We start from the raw sequence: 20,411 nt of genomic DNA on the forward strand, positions 1-20,411 counted from the left end.
GTATGAAGCGTTCCAAAGAAAATTATAAAATATTATTAAAGAACATTAAAGACAACAAAATAAATAGGAAGATATATTCATTTATGCAAATTCATTAATCAGAAGATTCAATATCCAAAGACTGCAGTTCTCTCCAAATTAACTTATAAATTCCACTCCACAATTAATGTGGGGGAGCAAAAGGCCAAGAATAGAGAAGATAGATGGTGAAGAGGGAGGGGGAAGGTCAGGAGAAAGGAGAAAGGAATAGTAAGATAAATACTGAAGAGAAGAAAGATCTCCCCTCTCCAGATTTAAGACTTACTGTAAGAGCAGGGCCTTCATGAATTTTGGTTCTGACTTAGGCAGAAGGAAACAGACAAAAGGGATTGAGTGAAGAGCCTAGAAATAGACTCACAAGCATGCACAGCAATTTGGCATGTGACAAACTGCATTTCAAATCAGTAGGGAAATTAATAACTGACTATTCAATGAATAACTCAGTCAACTGTGTCATCTATATAAATAAAATGAGATCCCTATTTTACTTTCTATACAAAAATTAATTTCTAGTAAATTAAGGATTTCAACATGTTAATTTAAAAAAGAAAATGAAAGAGAATATCCTAATACATTGAGATAGGAAGAGGTTTCATTTCAAAATATTTAACTCAAGAACCAGAAAAACAACCCTGATGGGTATGGCTCAGTGGGTTGGGCATCATCCTGCAAACTAAAAGATCACTTGTTTGATTCCCAGTCAGGGCACATGCCTGGGTTGCGGGCCAGGTTCCTAGTTGGGAGCGTGTGAGAGGCAACCAATCTCCATCTCTTCCTCCCTCCTTTCCCTTCTCTTTAACAATAGATAAATAAAATTTTTTAAAAAAAGAACTAGAAAAAAAATCAAAAATTAGCAGAAGAAATAATAAAGATTACAGCAGAAAAAAATGAAACAATAGAAAAATAAGAGAAAAATTAACAAAACTATGAGATGATTTTTAAAAGACTAAGAAAACTGATAAATCCAGAGAAGACATCTAAAATCAGAAACAAAAGAGAAGACATTACAAGACACTACTATAAATAATTATACACTAACAAATTGGATAACCTAGAATGGGTAAATTCCTAGAAACATACAACCTATCAGACTGAATCAGTAAGAAATTAAAAATTTTAAGAGACCCATAATAAATAAGGAGATTAAATCAATTATCAAAATCCTCCAACAAAGAAAAATCCAGAACCAGACAGATTGCTGCAAAATTCTAAAAAACACATTTAAAGAAGTAGTAGGACCAATCCTCTTCAAACTTAAAAAAAAAAAAAGATGCAGAGGAGAGAACACTTCAAAACTCATTTTATGAGGCCAGCATTACATACTGCAAGAAAAGAAAATTACAGGCCAATATTCCTAATGAAAACTGATATAAAAATCCTCAACAAAATACTAGCAAAGCCAGTTCAACAGAACATGAAAAAAATTATATACTATGAACAAGTAAAGTTTATTCCTGGAATGCAAGGATAGTTCAAGATTCAAAAGTCAATCAGTGTAATAAAACCACATTTACAGAATGAAGAACAACCACCACATGGTCATCTCAACCGATCCAGAAAAAGTATCTGACAAAATTCAAAATCTACTCATAATAAAAACACTCAACAACAAACTAGAAATAGGAGGAAGCTACATAATAAAGGCCACACGTGAAAAGCCCACAGCAAATATACTCAATGATGGAAAAACTGGAAGCTTTTCCTCTAAGATCAGTAAACAGGGTAAGGATGTTATCTATCACCACTTCCACTCAACACAGCAACTGGAAGTACTAGCCAAGAAAAAGACATAAAAAGCATCTAAACGGGGCCCTAACCAGCGTGGCTGAGTTGGTTGGGCATCGTCCCACGAACCGACAGGTTGCCAGTTGATTCCCAGCCAGGGCACATGCCTGTGTTGCAGATCCAGTGCCCCAGGAGTGTGGAAGGCAACCAATCGATGTTTCTCTCTCACACAGATGTTTCACATCCTCCCCTTCTCCCTCCCCTCTCCTCCTTCTAAAATAAAAAAATAAAATAAAATACTTAAAATCATCATACTCATAGAAACAGAAAGAATGGTGGTTACCAGAGGCTAGTAGGTGGGAAAAATGGGGAGTTGTTGTTCATTGCATATAGTTTAGTTTTGCAAGATGAAAAAATTCTAGGATCTGTTGTACAACGTGAATATAATTAACACTACTGAGCTGTACAGTTAAAAATGGTTAAGATGGCAATTTTTATGTTATGTGTATTTTACCACAATGATTTTGGCAAGTGACTGATAGGACTTATTTACAGAGACCTAACCAGTTCTTCCGGAACACACATAAATGAAAAGAATCATGAATATATGTCGCTAAGAATCAGGAAGGGAGACAGAGGTAACTACGAGCGCTGCCTTAGAGAGTTGGGTTATCTGATTCCTAGTGCAAACATGCTGTTTATGGATCCTGAAGCTCACCTAGGTATCTTGAGAAACATATGTTGTAACAGCAGAATCCTGTACATAAAATCATTAACTAGGCATTTATCAGAGAAAGCTGTAATTTACAATTTTCCTACAAATAAGAAAATTAAGGGAGAATAATTTACGATTCTTATTCATATATTTTAATTTTTCTCACAGTACCTCTTACAAGTAGAAAGTGATATTTATAGAGTGCTTTACACTTTCATGAGCATTAGTTCATTGTGTCTGTATGACAATCTTATAAATTAGATATGACAGATATTATTTTGCTGATGAAGAAACTAAGACTGAGAGGGGTTAATGACCAAGTGACTTGCCCAATGTGACACAGCCAGCAAGTGTAGAACCAAAAAGATCTTCCAACTTTAACATGTGTTCTTTACACTACACTAAAATGCCTCTTATATGTTCAAAAATTATTTAATGAATCACATTATCTGAATTGAGCAAAGGTTGCATTTTTCTATTTTCTAGAAAGAGAAAATAGTCACAAATCCGCAGACCTTTTCCTTTTTAATACAGCTACCAGTGAGTTATAATTAACTTTGCTACCTGTGTTTTAAATGTTGAAGATGTTATTTTTCTTCTAGTTTAATTTATGTGCAGATTCATTTTAATAATCTGTTGGGAAAATTTTCAAGCACTCTGTTAAATTATGAAAACAGAGAATACATATATCATATTTAAGTACAGGGTAATTAATAACACATAACTGTATTATTTTTACATTATTTTTTTATGTATAGGTAAGAACAGATGCCCTTGATGTCTCTGAAATATTCAATTAGAATCATATATCCAATACCTAGCAGATTGTCTGACTCACAGTAAGAACTCAATAAACGTTAGGTGAACCGTACTCTCCAAAAATCCTATGAAGGACATATACTGGCCTGCAGATAGTTAGAAATGTCTTGTTTCATATTCAGAATCTCAGGGATTTTTCAAATTCTGTGACCGAGAAAAGAATATATCTGTAAAAAGTATGAAATCTGTAAAGTGTTCCTTATCATGTAAAAGATTTTTAAGGTTTCTAAAATAAATCAGTTTTTTCTCCTGCATACAATCTAGTTTAGCAAATATACTCTAGAAATAATTGAGAAATAAATAACTAAAAATTAAATATTAAAAATAATTCATAATTAAATAATGTATATTAAATAATTATATAACTATTAAATGAATACCTCTGGAATACAGGCCCATCAGGGCAAGGAATTTGCTATGTTCACCACTATATTTCAAGGGTCTAGTATAATACTTGCACACAGTAGGTACTCAGTAAATACTTGAATTATTAAATTAATAAATATGCAGAAAGATGAGTATTACACCATGAGCAGGAACTTCAATCACAGACAAAAAATAACTTTCTGAAAATTAAATAGAAATACATTTCCCCAAGCAAATGAGGACAGAATTTGTAATACATAAAATTGAGATTTACCGATCAAGAAGCAATCTGGGTGGAGGGAAATTAGTTCAGTTTTTTAAATGTTGAACCTGAGGACCCTGTGAGAAAGTTAGATGGAAATACATTATGGGCATGTCTGGGTCTGGGTCCCAGGAGAAAAGTCAGGGTTGGCCATCCACTTGGGAATTACCAGTATGTAGGAACAGAATGCAGCATCACGTGAGAAGAGTTCCTAGCACTGAACTGTGAGGGACATACGACTGAACTGTCAGGTAGAAGAGGAAAAGCCTATAAAAAACAGAGAGAAGGAAGGAAAGTCAAGGGAGTGTAGTGTCACAGAAGCCAAGGCAAGCGGCAATTTCCAGTTCAACACTACTAGCTAGTCAGGGAAGAGGAAGACTAAAAAGTATCTCAAAGTGAAGTCAGTTGAGACCTTGGCAAGAACAGTTTTGGTCAACTGGTAGGAGTGTGAGCCAAACTGGAGCAGACTCAGAAGTAAGAGATATGTGGGCGACTGAAAAGTGTAAACCAATACTGGCAAAGGAGAGCACAGGACATCAGCTAGGAGGGAACACGGGATTCTGAGGTTGTTTTCTTTTTATCTCTCTGTTTATCAGCCAGTCCATCCATCCATTTGTCTCTCCATTAAAAAAGTTTTAAGACGGGAGAGCCTAGGCACACTAAAATGGCGACACAAAGGGCCCAAGAGGAAGAGGTTGAAAGGAGAGAGGTCAGTTAGAGAAAGAGATAGAGATACATAATCTCCCTATAAACTGGAAACCAAGGAAGAAATCCCTTAAATTGGAGTTTAAACTGGAAACCAAGGAGGAACAATAGGAATGGATAAACAAGAAACTCATTCCAAGAGAGATGATGTTTCCGCGTGAGTTGGGCTGAGAAGTGACACCAGAAAGAAATGATAGCTAATTACAACAGAAATTGTTCGGTGGGAATATTTTCAAGGTAGAAAGGGTCTAGGCAGGCAAACTGGCTAAAGCAAAAACTGGGTGGAATCAGGGGGGCAAAGGACTATTAGACAAAGTTTCCCGGGACTCAGAAAACCTCTCAAGCTCTGGGAGTTAGACCGGAATCCTTGCGCGACAGTTCATTCGTCCTCTGCGACTGAGAGCTGGCCTGTCGTCTTGAGGGCAAAGGCGAGATGAACTGTCAAGCTTACTGACACATGACGCAACACATAACTACATTGTTAAATGCAGCCAGACTGTCCTCAGTGAATGACAAAGGAATAGGTAACTTACTTCTCCACTTCAGATCACATCCCAATATTTCATTTCTGCACCTAAACAACTAAGTGCTCAAAAATTAACGCCTCTGATGAGAACACCCTTCCTTCCCTTGGCCAGAAAAGTCTCTCTTGTGAGGAGTGGCCTGGCTGATTGAGTCGCACAGCGTATCTGACTACTTCGTATTAAAACCCAACAGCTCCAATCCGTGTTTGATTTTTATTTGTTAATTTTTGTTCTGGTTTTTAACATTTTGCTGTTCCCCAGACCAACATCTGCCAAATGATGAGACACACATGCCCATAAATACAGGGTTCACTAAGTGATTCTTTTCAGTGTTTTATTACCAAGCCTTGCCTAATGTCTAGCGGGTGGAAGGCCCTCGCCAAATACTGACGGACTGAGCGAGCCAATGTATGAATGTTCCATGGAGAGAGGAAAGCGAGTACCACCTCCTTCTATGCAGGGGTCCTTTACATGCCAAGGACTCTCTGCAGTCTCCTGCGGCTGACAGACCCTTCTCAGAATAGTGGTTTATAAAATACAGTATGACAGAAGAGACTAAATCTATTAAAGCACAGACAGAGGAAACTAATATAATAAAATCAAAATATTAAAAGAAATTGTGACACCATCACACGCCATAGGGGCTCATCTTACACATCCTGCTGACCCAACCTCCTGTGTCCTATATCACCTGCACCTCTACTTTGAGGGATACATGAGACCCCCAATTCCTGAGCCTCTATGGGGGGTCAGAGGTACAAATGAGCCTGCTTTGGGGCTTCTCACATTACTGGCTTAGGATTTAACTGTGATCAAGGAAGCTAGTTTAAGCTGAAAACCAAGGGCGTAGAACAGGAATGGGCAAAAAAGAAAGTCATTCCAAGAAAGATGATATTTTAATACAAGTGAATGCCAGTTACAGCTAGTATTTCTGCTATCTATCTTCCAAAACCTAGTTGGCATTTTCTTCTCTCCCTTTGGAGTGCATGTCTATTCTACTCCTTGCCTTTTCCTTGTAGTGGGGTTTAGTGAGGAAGCAACTGTTAACATATTTAATCAGTCACATTTTACTGAAGTTGCCACTAACACTTTTGCAAAGGAGAAAAAGCACTAAAAATCAAACTTTGAAGTAAATTTCTAAAAAATTCATCTAATCTATTTTATAACTACAATTTCTTTTTGTCAAAGACAATATTTTATTATAACCACAGCTTCACAAAGGCAGACACTTTCTATTTTATTCATCATCATATTATCTAGTACCTTGCATAATAACTGGTCAACAAATGTTTGTGAAATAAGTAAATTGAATGAATATCGATATGATTAAACAATTGAGACCTTTAGTCTTTATAGTTTCAGCACTAACTAATTCATCTGGGGCTGCTTTGGCATATTACAAAAAGCTAACAATCAGAAACAGAGACACCTAATTTGGAACCCAAGAACGATGTGTCTCATACAAATCTTCCACATAAAACTTTTACTGTGATTCTGTATTCTACACCAATAATTCCTCAGATGGAAATGAACTGGCATTCATATTTATGTAGTTATATTAAATAACAAGTAGTGTACAAATATAACTTTTATTATAACTGCTACATAGGTAGTATTTAATTACAACTAATAGATGTATAATTTTAAATGTCATTAAATGCATTTGTAATATTAAACAAGTTCTAATCAATACTAAAAATGCAAAGTCCTCCATATTTAAAATTTGCACATTAGCAGATTTTAGTTCATATAAGCAAAGCAAAACAGTAAGATTATTAAAGAATTAAGTCTAGTAGATTCTTATCATTCTTGTCAAGGGAATTCAAAGGACCATCACAACATGACATGTCCTACTTTGTAATCATAATGTAAACTGTATGTACCTTGATTTCTAATTTTCTATTGACTACTACCTAAGCCATAATTCTGTTATAGGCCCCAGTGGGTTATTTAAATTTTTAGTTATATTTTATGATAAAAGTTAAATGCATAGTTTTGTTTTGTCTTAAACTGGGGAATTCTGATATATTTATCAAAGGTTTACTGCAATTCTACCAGGATGGTTCCATGGTAATTTTAAACTAAAGATCTTTACAGTCATTCATGCCAAATGTTCCTCTAGGCAAATCTGCACAAAAATCCACAACCCATATGGTACTACCCTGTTAAATGCTTATTCTATAGCTCATTTTCATCATTGTTCATATTCTGTTTTTACTAACTTTAAATTAAAATATAATACTCACTTCATCAGCCACAAACTCCTTACTGAGACCAAAATCTGTCAGCACCACATGGCCATTAGAATCAAGCAGAATATTCTCAAGCTTAATGTCACGGTATATAATCCCCAACTGTAAAAACAAATAAATACGCAATTAAAAATAACAATTTCCAAAAGTCTCTCATATCTCCGTTAAAAACAAACCCTAAAGCAGTCTCCTGCTCAGCATGCTGTAATGGGGTCTTAGTCACTGAACGGGGCAAATGTACATTCCTCCAGCTCTGGGCTCACCTGCTGGGTTGCCTGCACCCCTTCAACCAGGTCCTCATTCTCTGTGCAACGAGGGTCCACTCCTGTTGGGCCTGCTTCTGTAGGGTCCCCCCGATGACTGCTGCGCCCTCCTGTCTCTATTCTCCTCCACAGACTCCGTCCTCACTCCAGCTGATCTTCACGTGCTTCCGTAGCCAGTTCATGCCCACCACCTCCCTAATGGCTTCAGCATGGTTTCCAGAGGACCCAGGTCCCCCAGTGGTCTGTTCTTTGTTTTTATTCTTACAGCAGTTGCAAATAAGCTCCCATTTTTTTCTCTTCCTGGGAAACTCAGTGTTAATAAAACTGGATTTGTGTTATATTTCTTTGCATTTATCTTTTACGGTTGTAAAATTAAGAGAAGCTTAGCTGAGCTCTGACTTGCTATATTATTTTCACTCCCCATCAATTACATTTATATTCAGAAGTTATCAGGTTCTCGTCTTCTGTTTCGGATTACCTTATTTTAATAATAATGAATGTTCATGGATTTTCCTTGAACTAAACAGAATGAAAGCTTTCACACAAATTAAAAACTGAATTTACTAAGCTTTCCTCTCAGAGCTTTGTATTTTGTTAGTCTTCATTCTGGAATTTATGGAGATTTCCTCCATCGTTTTTATGTCATAAAAAACTACAGTTAATACCTCTAACCATAAAATGCAAAGATCTTTTCAGCCTGTTACTGGGCCCAACTTGGCTCATGTGTAAAAACATGTCCGAGCTCCTTTCTGTCCCACAGAAATAGTCATAAGCACGAAGCTTGTGACCATACCTACAAGTCTATCGAAAGGAGCACAGATGTCCGTCCCCATCATCTCAGGTCAGCTCCCTCTCCTCTTGCTCTTCTTTCTCTTTCCTCCGTGGCGTGGCAGCCCTGTCCCCGAGCCTCTTCTCTTTCCCTCCTGCTCTCACATGTTTCTCATTCACTCCCCTTAAGATTCCTAGTCTCAACCCCATCTCCCTCTACCTGCCAGGTCTCATTCCTGTTCTGGGCTGGAGAGACCCTTTTCTTGATCCCTCATTTCTGTTCTTGGATCTTCTCACCATTTTTCCTCCTCCACCTATTGTCACCAACTTGCCATTCATTCTACCTTCCTGGCTCCTTCCTCCTGCCTTTTTCCTTGATTTCTCTCCATTCTTTTCTCTGCTCCACAATCAGCACTTTAATCTGTTTACCTGTAATCTAGTGTAGGATCTGAATACAAAGAAGAAGCCTGGCTTTATGACCTACCTGCATCATCGCAAATGAGTGACTCAAGCCATGCTGGTCTCCTTAGAGTGTCACACATCTTTGGTAACTATTACTCTAGTGCTTTCTATGTCTGAGGCACCGGCCTCTTCTACATAATGACTATTTGCTTCTACAAGTAATGCTTCATCATTAAAAGTTTTAAAAAAAGTTTTTTTTTCAAAGTTTCTTGGATCAAGATTAATAGCATCTGAAACAACAGTTTTTGAAGTTTAAACTGACTTTTATAAAGTCCAAACCACATCACAGACATGGATTTCATATAAAGTTTTTAGTAACTGAATCCATGCTACATGGAAGCAATGGAGGCGGGGGAAGTGTAAGAGAGGGCCTCTGGGACAAAACAAATGGAGCAGAAAGCCAGAACGGGACAGTGCGATAGTTGGGTAGCACAGGTAAGTGCTTCTTTCAGAATAATTCATATTCTCCGACCTACTCAGTAAATACACCTTGAAAATGGAAAGGCAATCTGCAATGGAGTAAGTCACAATTAAGGAAATACATATTATAACTTCTGGTTTCACCATAAAGGTTATTTTAAGAATGAAAAATTTATTGTGGTAACTATGTTTGGTGTCAGTTGGGTACTGGAAATATCAGGGCGAAGACTTTTTAAAGTATATACTTGTCTAATCACTATGCTATACAACTGTAACTAATACCAAATGATAATGAAGAATGAAAAATATCATTCTGATGACACTTTGTAATAAGCGTTAGGGTTTTTCATGGAAAAAAATTAAAAATTACTCAGGTTCTGCATTTTAAATCTGCATCACAGGAACTACTAAAGAAAAGTAGATTTTTTTAAAACAGGCCTATGAAATTGAGAAACGTGACTAACGATCTACGTGTGTGCTTTCACAGTCTCCACAAAGATAATGTGACATGTAAAAAACATTAGCTCTTTAGCTAATCATGACTTCAGTTAGTCTTCAAAAAAAACAAAACCATAAAGGTTAAGCATCTTACCTTGTGGAGATGCTCCAGGGCAAGCACTATCTCTCCAGCGTAGATCTGCACCTCCAGCTCCGAGAAACGCTCTCTTTGAGAAAGATGAGTAAAAAGTTCTCCACCATTTATATAATCTAAAAATGAAATATATTTTTTCTTTCTTTGACTTGTGCTCAAAAACTACAGGAAGTACTTCCCTTTAATTACTTTGGATTAACCATAAGGCATGATTTTAATGTATGATTTTTGGTATAATTCTCAGTACACAGTTTCATATGGAACATATGACTAGATTCATATAGTAAAAGTTTCATAAGACAATGACTATCTTAAACTGCCACTGAATAAATTGGCACAGAGTATTGCCATTAAAACTGTTACATGAATTCTGCATATACTTAAATAGTTTCAAAAATACAGCATAGCAGAAACTCTGCCATCATGATCCAATATTTAACCGGCTGTGGAGCGTGGAAACATCTGCCACTCAATAACTAAAATAAAAATAATAAACAGAAGAAAACAAGACATAAAGGAAAAGTCCCATCTTTCCTTTTTAATAGTCACTGTTTCTAAGCAGATTCCCTACTTTCCAGAATTTTCTATGTACCCTTCCAAAAATATATATTAGGTAGCAGGTAGCCATCCTATTGCTCCTCAGAGCCCAAAGGTATAAGCAGCGAAACACAGCCAACTCAAAACACCTGAACCTAAAAGGCTTCCATTTCCCCTTCAATCTGCCCTATCGATCTCAAGAGGAATATAATGAAGTAAGAGACAAAAGGCTACAGTGGGAAGTAAGGAGACTGATAATAATAAAAAACAACACAATTGTGTTAATAACTGGCTCTAATAAGACATTTATTGGTAAGCTGATACTAGTTTCATCAAAAACTAACTACTGCCACCTTAACACAACAATGCATACCTAGAAAGTAGTCACAGGGATAGTTTAAAGATTTTCTCCTAAAAAAATTTGAAAAGAATGTATCACAAATACCCATTTGTTGTGAGTTTACCACAATTTGATAAAACAAAGCAAAATCTTCATGAACTCACAAATTTTTGTTTTATCTGGCCCATTTAACTTTAAATTCCAAAAATTAGATCCAGCAGTAATGGCTGGTTGTTTGCCATGTATTTTACAAAGCCAGCACAAAGCACTGATCTTCTAAGGCTTCTGCATTTTGCCAACGGGTTTTAATTATATCTGAACACAAAGCTAATTATTAAAAAGATAAAAAGGAACACAGCATTCCTGCAAACTAACAATGGATTTTTTTCTACCTTTAAGTATTTACTTAAATCTAATATGATGTTTATACATAAATACTGTACTAGTATTTATTTTTGATTCTGGGAATAAGATTCTTATTCCTAAGGAATGGCTCTTCCAGAATTTTGATGAAAATCTTGTGGTATTTATTTACTAAGTCCCTGTACTTTGGGAGGATATGAACTGTCTCCCTCAGCTGGCTACTTAAATTCTTGCCCCATGCATTCACCTATCAGGGGTCAGTCAGTGTACACAGGTTTCTGAACTACCTCCCCAGTGGGTTCCCTCTTTCTATAGTCCCCTCCCCCCAAATTTGCAGCCACTGTTAGCAACTCCTCAGCCTTGCAAGACCGTCCCTTCTGGAATACATTTTGATCTGTTATTTTGCATATCCTTGGAAAGAAATATTTTCAGTAGTTAACAACAGAGTCTTTGATGTCAGGACGTGCAAAAGTTCTAGGTATATCACCTATCAGCTGTGTGACTTTGAGCAAGTTGCTTCATCTCATTAAACCTAAAACCATATTTACAAAAAATACACATTTTCCTAGGGTTTGTTCATTTTATTCAACAGATGTTTGAGTCTTTATTATATATCAGTCGCTCTTATAGGTACTGTGCACATAGCACTGAACAAAACAGACAATAATCTCCATTCTAGAATAACGTGCATTCTAGTGGGAAGAGAGAAACATAAATAAACTACATACTATTAATATGTTGGAAGATGATGATTACTAAAAACATAAAAAAGACAAAAAACCAGCACAGATAAAGGCAGATAAGGAGTGCCAGGACAGAAGCGAGGACGGCGTTCTAATAAGGGTGGTCAGTGTATGCCGCCCCACCAAGGTGACTCTTGAGCAAAGACAAAGGAGGTAAAGACATAAGCTAAAGGTATTTGAGGGAAGACTATTCCCAGCAGCAGTAAAGACAAGTGCAAAGACCCAAGGCAGGAGAGGGCCTGGGAGTCGAGCATCAGGAAGGAGGCAGGTGGCGAGAACAGTGAATGAGGGGAAAGGAGTAGGAGAGCCAAGGTCACAGAAGTGAGGGTGAGAGCGCTGGGGCAGCCTGCACGGGTCCTTGCGGACGGGGCCGGGGCCGCTCTGCATGTCATGCACCGCACAATGTATGGACTGTGACCCAGGTGAGCAGTGGCCCCTGGAGCTGCGCAGCGCAGAGCTTCTGCCATCGTAAGGGCTTCGTCTTTCACTCTGAATGAAATGGGAAACCTCTGGTGGATTCTGTGCAGAGGAGTGCAAGGCTGGCACTTTAACAGGATCAACGGCTGACTGCTGTGCTGAGAACAGGGAGGTGGACAGCAGGAGCTCACATGTAATGCACAAGGTGAGAGGTGATGTGGCTGGGGGGCAGGCGACAGCAGCGCGGCCCAGGTCCGGAAGATGGAGCTGGTGTTGCCTGCCCTGGGAGGGCTGCAAGGAAGATGGGGTTTGGGAGGCGCAATCCCGAGTTCCCTTTTGGTTACGAGGAATAATGTCTGACAAAAAGTGAAAGCTCAATACGTGCTCGTTATTATCATCATCTTGAATTATATATTCTAAGGCTGCGAAGAGGTTCAAGAGAGCCCTGCCAGAACCTTTTCAAAGGAAGAGGAAGGTAGATTTTTTAACGGCCAGTTTTAGAGCATTTAAAAGGTTTCATGAACCATCTTGAAAGTGCTCCATGTAAATTCTTTGAAATTATGTGCCTTTTTTTCAAGTGTGTGTAAGCACACACACACTCTTCTGAGAGGATAAAGTCCACAGCTTTTATCAGATTCTCCAAGGAGTTGTAAGCCAAAAAGTCTAAGAAATATCACCCTAAATATGGCATTATAGATCTGAATGGATAAGTTCTTCCTAATTTATTTACAAACAGACTGATGAGTGCTGACTGCCAGCACAGGGGACACATCTGAGGGCAGGTGCCTACAACAGCTCGCCAGCACCACGAACTTGACCATCACAGCACACACACCAGCTTCTCCTGGGCTCCTAGCTCACTGCTCCCATGCTCCTGCCCCGGCTTGCCTTTGCTGTCCTGGAGCTTATTCGTACCTCGGATTGGACTGGTGAAGCTCAGAAGCTTAAAAAGTGAGATGGAGCAAGGGGCTGCATTCTCAACAAGACCTGAGTGCGGAGGATGGGACAGAATTGCTTTTCTGGTGTCTTCACACTTCTGTATTTGTCTAGACATCTGGTGACTCTGTTAGGGGAAGGTTGGGGCTCGTCCTACAAACTAAAAACGACTTAGCCAGGCAGTGAAATAGCAAGTAAAACAACACAATTTATAAAGGACTATAAGGATATTATTGCATTTGAGTTGAATTACAAAATTTTTAACTCTTGAAAGAGGACACAGGCATCAGGAATGAATGCAGGCTCTGGGACCGAGTTAGCAGCAGCACCAACAAGGTGAGGGGTATCCGGAAACCCAGAGGCTTACTTACATCTGAGAGTGAGTCTTCTCAGCTACATAACCCAGAATTTCCCCCCATCACACCCTTCCCCAATAGGACAGAAACTTCTTTGTTTTTTCATATAAAAGGCTTTTTTAAAAGTATAGATTGAATAAAGCACATAAGTGGAAAATATACTGGAGTTATTTAAGGTCCACTCTGGCCGGCGGGCTCTTGATCCATGCCAACTTTTCTACCCGGAATAACTTACCTATCAAAATTATGGATTCATCAGATTTCTAGAAATTACTTTTCTCAAGTCTTTGCCAATTTCTTCCAAAAGAAATTGCAGTGTGTGAGTTTTTTGCTCTTGTTTTTAAAGCCAATGCTGACTGCTTTTATTCTCTTTATGATAGCAAAGTTGTCAGCAACAGCATGAGAACAACCAGTTTGTATTGCTATTCCTAAAGCTTTTTGCCTCTGTGGACATTACAATGAAAATGAACTAAGTACATCCCTGGTCACCGCTGCCTGTACGGAAGCAGTATCTTAATCGTATTTTAGTCACCTAACTGGGAAAGAGCCCCCGCCAGATAAAAATTAAGTGACGTAAGACAGGGTTTGGACTGCCCTCCTTTAAACACAGTGCACTGCTTTTGAGTCTAGATAAAGAAGTAATAACATCTAGAGACACTGGGCACTTGCTGTGTGCCTGTTCTATGCAGATGTATTATGAACTTGATCCTCATACACAATGAGGATCAGTAGGTACTATTATAGTAGTATTATCTCCAGAGAAAAGAGGATAATCTCTAGAGAACAGTAAAACTCAGAGAAGTTAAATAAATTACCCAGAGTGGCGTACCCGTGAGTGGGATAATAAGGAGTATAAATGAAGTGGTCTGATGACAAAGACAGTGATTTTTCACATTACATTAGAATTGCCCTTTGCCCCCCTCCATATGGTGTTACTGTTGCCAGGAGTAGCCTCATCAGGTTGGTCTTGTTAATCACTGTGAGAAAAACTGTCTTAAGATCAACTATTCTGCCTCTCAAATACCTAAATGGCTTAGAGCCAATAATGCTATATATTTGGCCATTTAATGTTGCTATCTTCCACACTTCTCACAATTCAGTTTCGGAGGTCTCATCAGAATGTCACAGCACTCAAAAGCAGACATTGAAGGCGGCAGGAGGGGGCTGGCTATACTGAGGTATTTTTTGATGGCTACAATAGCACTTCGATCTTTTTTTGAGAAGGTGCCAAGCTAAAAAGATCACTGACATATTGATGGCACAGAGTTTAAGAGCGAATTTATGTCTTAGAGGAGTGCACCCAGGTTGTTCGCTCATTAAAGTACTTGGCTTCGCCTGCAGGAATTTCTACAATGTCTCCTAAGAGGTTCTCACCCTAACATACCTGCCTGTTAAAGCAGAAGTGTCTGAACTGGACAACAAAGAAGAGCTACGTTCTGAATTCTTGCCAGAGATCAGAACCTCCAATTGTCTGCAGGCCAAATCTCATCAAATGTTCAGTTGTGAGAAATAATACATACAAAGGACAACATATGTAATCTATACATCTTTCTGGATATGCTGGAACGGCTTGAACAAAGTCAGAGCAGGAGAAAGTAACACTGTTTGGGGAAAATTACACCCTAATCTGGTTTCACAGGCTTACATTATAAGGGACGGTGGCATGAAACCGGGCATCAGTCTAGGAGGGCTGGTGAGAACTGTCCATCACACCAGGGCCCTGTTAAAGAAGTTTTTCCTAGGTCACAATGCCTTCTCTTACGTTTTTAAATAATGTATCTTGATATAATTTCAAACGTACAAAAAGTATTTGCAAAAACAAGTACAAGAAATCTCCATATTCCCTTTATAAACATTCATCAATTGTTTATATTTTGCTTCACTTGCTGTGGTATTCTGTTTTTACACCTGGGCCCGTTGAGAATAAGTTGGAGACAGCTTGCTCCTATTCCTAAATCCTTCAGTGTACACCCCCCTCACAAAAAGAGCATCCTTTCAAAGAACCAGAATACAACCACCAGTATCAAAAATTGTAACTATGATAAAAGTCTTATTATCTAAAAATATATAATAACAATAATAATATCTAATTTTTACCCCCTGCTCAGATTTTGTCATTGCCCCAATTAATGCTCTTCGTAGCTACTTTTTTCCCATCCAGAATCTAGTTTATGGTCACCTTGGTGACCAGAGCTCTTTTGAGTCTGGAACCCTCCGTCTTTATTGATCTTGACATCTTCAAAGAGGCTAGGGCAGTTATTTTGAGAACCAACCTCCAATTTGGATTTTACCTAATGGTTTCTCATGATTAGATGCAGGTTATGTGTTCTTGGAAGGAATAGCAATGAAATTATGGTACCTGTCTTAGAACATATCAGGAAGCATGTGATGTTAATTTTCCCAATACTGATGCTAATTTTGATCACGTCATTACGGTGGGGTCATTAAGGTGGTGTTAGCCAGGTTTCTCCACTATAAAGTTACGATGCTTCCCTTTGTAGTTAACCAGTAAATGGTGGGGAGATGAAGCGAGACTATGTAAAAATACCCTGTTCCTCATCAGAATCCAGTGATGATTTTCTAACCGCACATTCCTTCTCTGTTGGTTGGCATGCTCCTTTACAAAGGGCTTTCCTTTCGCCTCATTTATTGCACTCTCTTACTTCCTGTCACAAGATGTTTCTGTTTCATCTTATACTTTCCCAGGCTTCATTAAAAAAAAAGATTTTATTCATTTATTTTTAGAGAGAGGGAAGGGAGGGAGAAAAAGAGGGAGAGAAACATCAGTGTGTGAGAGATACATCAACTGGCTGCTTCTCACACGCCCCCAACTGGGGACCTGGCCCACAACCCAGGCACGTGCCCTGACTGGGAATCAAACCGGCAAACTTTCGGTCCACAGGTCAGCTCTCAATCCACTGAGCCACATCAGCCAGGGCTCTAGGCTTCATTTTAATGCAGCCACCACTATGGATCACTATCTGCCAGAGGTGGTACTAAACACCTGATTTGTCAAGTTTATGACAGAGACCTTGACCAAGACAGGAAATGGGGAGGGCCTGTAGGAGGAGCTCTCACACCCTGGGTGGGCTGCGAAAGCCCTCCTGGACAACAAGAATGGCCTTCTTGCTCTCCCTGCTTCCACTTGGCTTGCCATGGCTGCACGTACCCCATCGCAGTCCTTTCTTTTCCCCCAATAATTCCTTTCTGCTGAGAGAATACCTAGCCGACTGTTTCCAGTCAACACATGCATCATCCCATTTAAGCCAAACAATGCCAGGCAGATGGGAAAGCAAAGGGTCACAGAGATGATGTGACTTGCCTATTAGGAAATACTGAAACCCAGAGCTGGACTCGAGCTGGTGTTTAAGTACAGAGCAGGGGAAGAGAAGCGCGTGTTCTCAGAGGAGGGAGCAGACCGCTCCGACTGGCTGGAGCACAGGCATCAGTGCACCACTTGGAGTGCCCAGTGCAAAGGGCTGAGGTTGCAGTCAGGCTGCTCCCAAAGTCTGACTCGGGAGTTGAGATTATACCCTCTTCAAGTAAAATGGGAGTCAATGGGAGACTTGAAGCAGTGCAATGACCCAATCATGGCTCCGTGTTAAGAAAACGAATGAAATTATAATATAGAATTGGAAAGGATCAAGAGAGGTCAAAAAGTGAACATCACAACCATCTAATTTTCTGCTATTAAAAGTAATGATGCTGTTCCTGATACACCAAAGAGGTCCGTATACATGGGCTGAGCTGTGTGGAGAAATGAAGTCATTGGTTCCTCCAAATACCAGCTATGAGGTCCTGGGTACCTCTCTTGACACCCTGAGCCTAGGATACCTCATTTGTAAAACAAAAATGATCATCTATACCTCAAAGGGTTGCTTGCAAAGGCTAAAAAAGAACGTATAGAAAATGCCAAGAGTAATACCTGGTAACAAGTACTACAAAAACTAAATATTATAATAAAAAATATTTGCCACCTTCATCTCAAATTCCTCTGTGACTCTGGACACAGGAATCTACGGTTTTGGGGTTCACAACCTTCCTTTTATTGACATTCTCATTCTTACAGCAAGTAAACAGTGACATAAGAAACACCTTTGTATGTATATTTTGTCCACTTGGGCAGGTACAGGTTAGGAGGACAGATTTCTGAAACTGGATTGCTGAGATGCAATATACTTACGTATTAAATCTGGATAACTGTTGCAAATTTTTAAATAAATATTTGCCTCTAAAAAGCTACAGCCATTTATTTACACTACAAACCATGAATGAATGCCATTTAAAAAATATTTTCTCCAACGTGTTATTATCATTATCTTTAATATCTACTAATCTAATTGGCATTTCCAAGACACAGAAGTTCTGAAGGTACAAAAGAAAGAAGAGAGGAAGAAAATCTGAGTTTGCAGCAGTTGGACTTGATATGTTCTCAGTGGAAGTAAAGACATGTTCTGTTCATAACTGAAGAACAGAAGGGGGCCATCAATAGTCCAGCTTCATGACAACAATTGCAAATAAACAAGTAAATAAATCTGATATGTTCTCAGAAGCTGTGAGGCACATTTCATCCATGTGACTCTCCCCACAAAACTGATCAATTTATAATTATATTGAGATTTAGAGTCCATTCAACCTAATACCTTACTATGATGCATGTATAGACTACTGGTTTCTTGATTAAACTAAAATAAATACTTTTGTTATATGAAAATGATAATATCTCAATTCTTTTGTTTTGCTAAATAATCGTCTTTAGATATAGAATGGCTCATATTCTATATCTATAAAAATATGTATAGAAATGATTCCAACTTCCACATAAGATTGTCACGAGGACTAAATGAGCGATTAAGGATTAATCCTGGGACAGATATAAATTAAGAGCTTATTACATGGTGACTATTAGCTACTGTTATTATTTGTAGATATCAATTACAATTATAATTATAGAATTGAAAACTATTGCCAAGTTTAATTGTAATAATTTAAAAATAAAATTAAAATGTATGATATCCTGACCTAAGCTACTGTCCCAATGTAAGCACAATTTCAAGTTTTGGAAATGCTTAACATATATTTCTATAAGGTACTATTTGGGTCTCATTAATTTCAGTCAATATTAAGCTAGAGAAATTTTCTTACATAATTGATATTTCAGTGCACTATTCAAGAGACATCTGGTTTTTATTCAAGCACAATTAACTTGCTTTTAAAGATTTTTATGTGACAATAACTGGAATGCCAAATGAAGCACTCGGATGCTGTCAGAAGCATAGAAATAACACAGAAATCACACAAATAATGTGCACTTTTAAAAACACACAATCTCTCCAATTTTAAAACACTACCATCCTTCCTAAATCCAGCATGGCTCTTCTTTTCTTTCTTCTTCCTTTCATGGCAAAACTTTCAAGAGTGGTTTACATGTCTGATCTGACTCTCCTTACTTACCTCTGTGGACTTCCTATCGCTGCTATGACAAATGACTACTGACCTGGTGGTTTAAACAACACAAGTTATTATTTTATGCTGTAGATTAGACGTGTGACATGCATGTCTTTGGGCTACAATCAGGACGCAGCAGGGCTGCATCTATTCTGGAAGCTCTAAGAGAAAGTCTATGTTTTGCCTTTTCCATCTTCAGGAGACGGCCTGCACTCCTTGGCTCATGGCCCCTTCCTCCAGCTTCAAAGTCAGCAGTGGCTGTGAAGTCACTCCTCACAGTGCATCACTCTGACCTCTAGGTAGTCACATCTCCATCTGACTCTCCTCTTCTGCCTTCCTCTTCTTTCACTTTTAAGGACCACTGTGATTACGTCATGCTCATCCAGATAATCCAGGATAATCTCCCCATTTTTTAACATCAGCTGACTAGCAATTTTAATTCCACCTGCAACCTTAATTCTCCTTTGTAATGTAATGAAACATATTTATAGATTCTAAGAAATAGGATGTGGGCATCTTTGGTGTTCAGTTATTCTTCCTACCACAGCCTCTATTTAGTTCCTAACACACTACAGTACAACTCCCACTTCCCTAACACCACCACAGCCTAAGCTGTAAAATGACTTCATGTCACTACAGTCAATGCATACTTTTCAGTCAGATTACTTGACTTTTCAGCTGCACAATGCAAACCAAGAGAAGGAATATTTCAAAAAGACCAAAGTGAAACGGGCACAAGAACCATCACTGTGGGTCCAGCACAAACCGAGTTCCCCATAATGGTTATAATAAAACCACTGACTTTTGGGGTAGTTTATCATGCGGAAAGGTTAACAGATTAATTAGTAACTTACAGACGATGCTTGCAACCAAGTAACTAGCTCAATATCACACAATAGGTGACGAAGCTGGAGTTTAAAGCCAAGTCCATCTGACTCCAAAGTCTAAAGGCCCTGCGTGATCTGACCTTACGACCATGCTACCCCGGGACTGTGCACGTGTTCACCTTTCCCTTTTTGTAGTCTTCTAATGCTCCGCACACCTTCCCGTCTTCAGGCTACCACAGAAGCTGGGTGGGGCTCTGTGCCTGGCCTGTCCTTCCCTGTCACCTCCTGTTGCTCCTCTAACTTCCATTCTTCTTAAGTTACACTTTAAACGTCTCTTCTCTGAGAAGGTCTCCTTTGATAACCCAGAATAGATTTAAGTCTTTTCATTGTATACTCTCATTAGCACTCCCTGCATTTTCTTCCAACTACTTAACTCAAGGGCAATTACTTAATTGTGTACTAAATTGTTTCACCACTGTCCCTCTTTTAGGTCCAGGTGAAGTTTACGTCTACAGAAGTAACAAGTTAGAAT

The 20,411-nt window shown here is 38.6% G+C and overlaps 1 protein-coding gene across 1 annotated transcript in view; it reads right to left on the bottom strand.

Annotated features, from left to right (window-relative positions):
* The window catches only part of RPS6KA5 (ribosomal protein S6 kinase A5), a 126,655-nt gene that overhangs the window by 47,620 nt on the left and 58,624 nt on the right, over nt 1-20,411 (bottom strand). The window contains exons 4-5 of the mRNA XM_090271297.1: nt 9,913-10,028; nt 7,402-7,509 (exon numbers count right to left, since the gene is read on the bottom strand). Of these exons, the coding sequence (XP_090127423.1) occupies nt 7,402-7,509; nt 9,913-10,028 (224 nt within the window). The remainder of the gene's footprint in view (nt 1-7,401; nt 7,510-9,912; nt 10,029-20,411) is intronic.

This window comes from Furipterus horrens, unplaced genomic scaffold (genome assembly GCF_987537825.1).
Source record: "Furipterus horrens unplaced genomic scaffold, mFurHor1.1.pri manual_scaffold_3, whole genome shotgun sequence".
Taxonomy (NCBI): Eukaryota; Metazoa; Chordata; class Mammalia; order Chiroptera; family Furipteridae; genus Furipterus; species Furipterus horrens.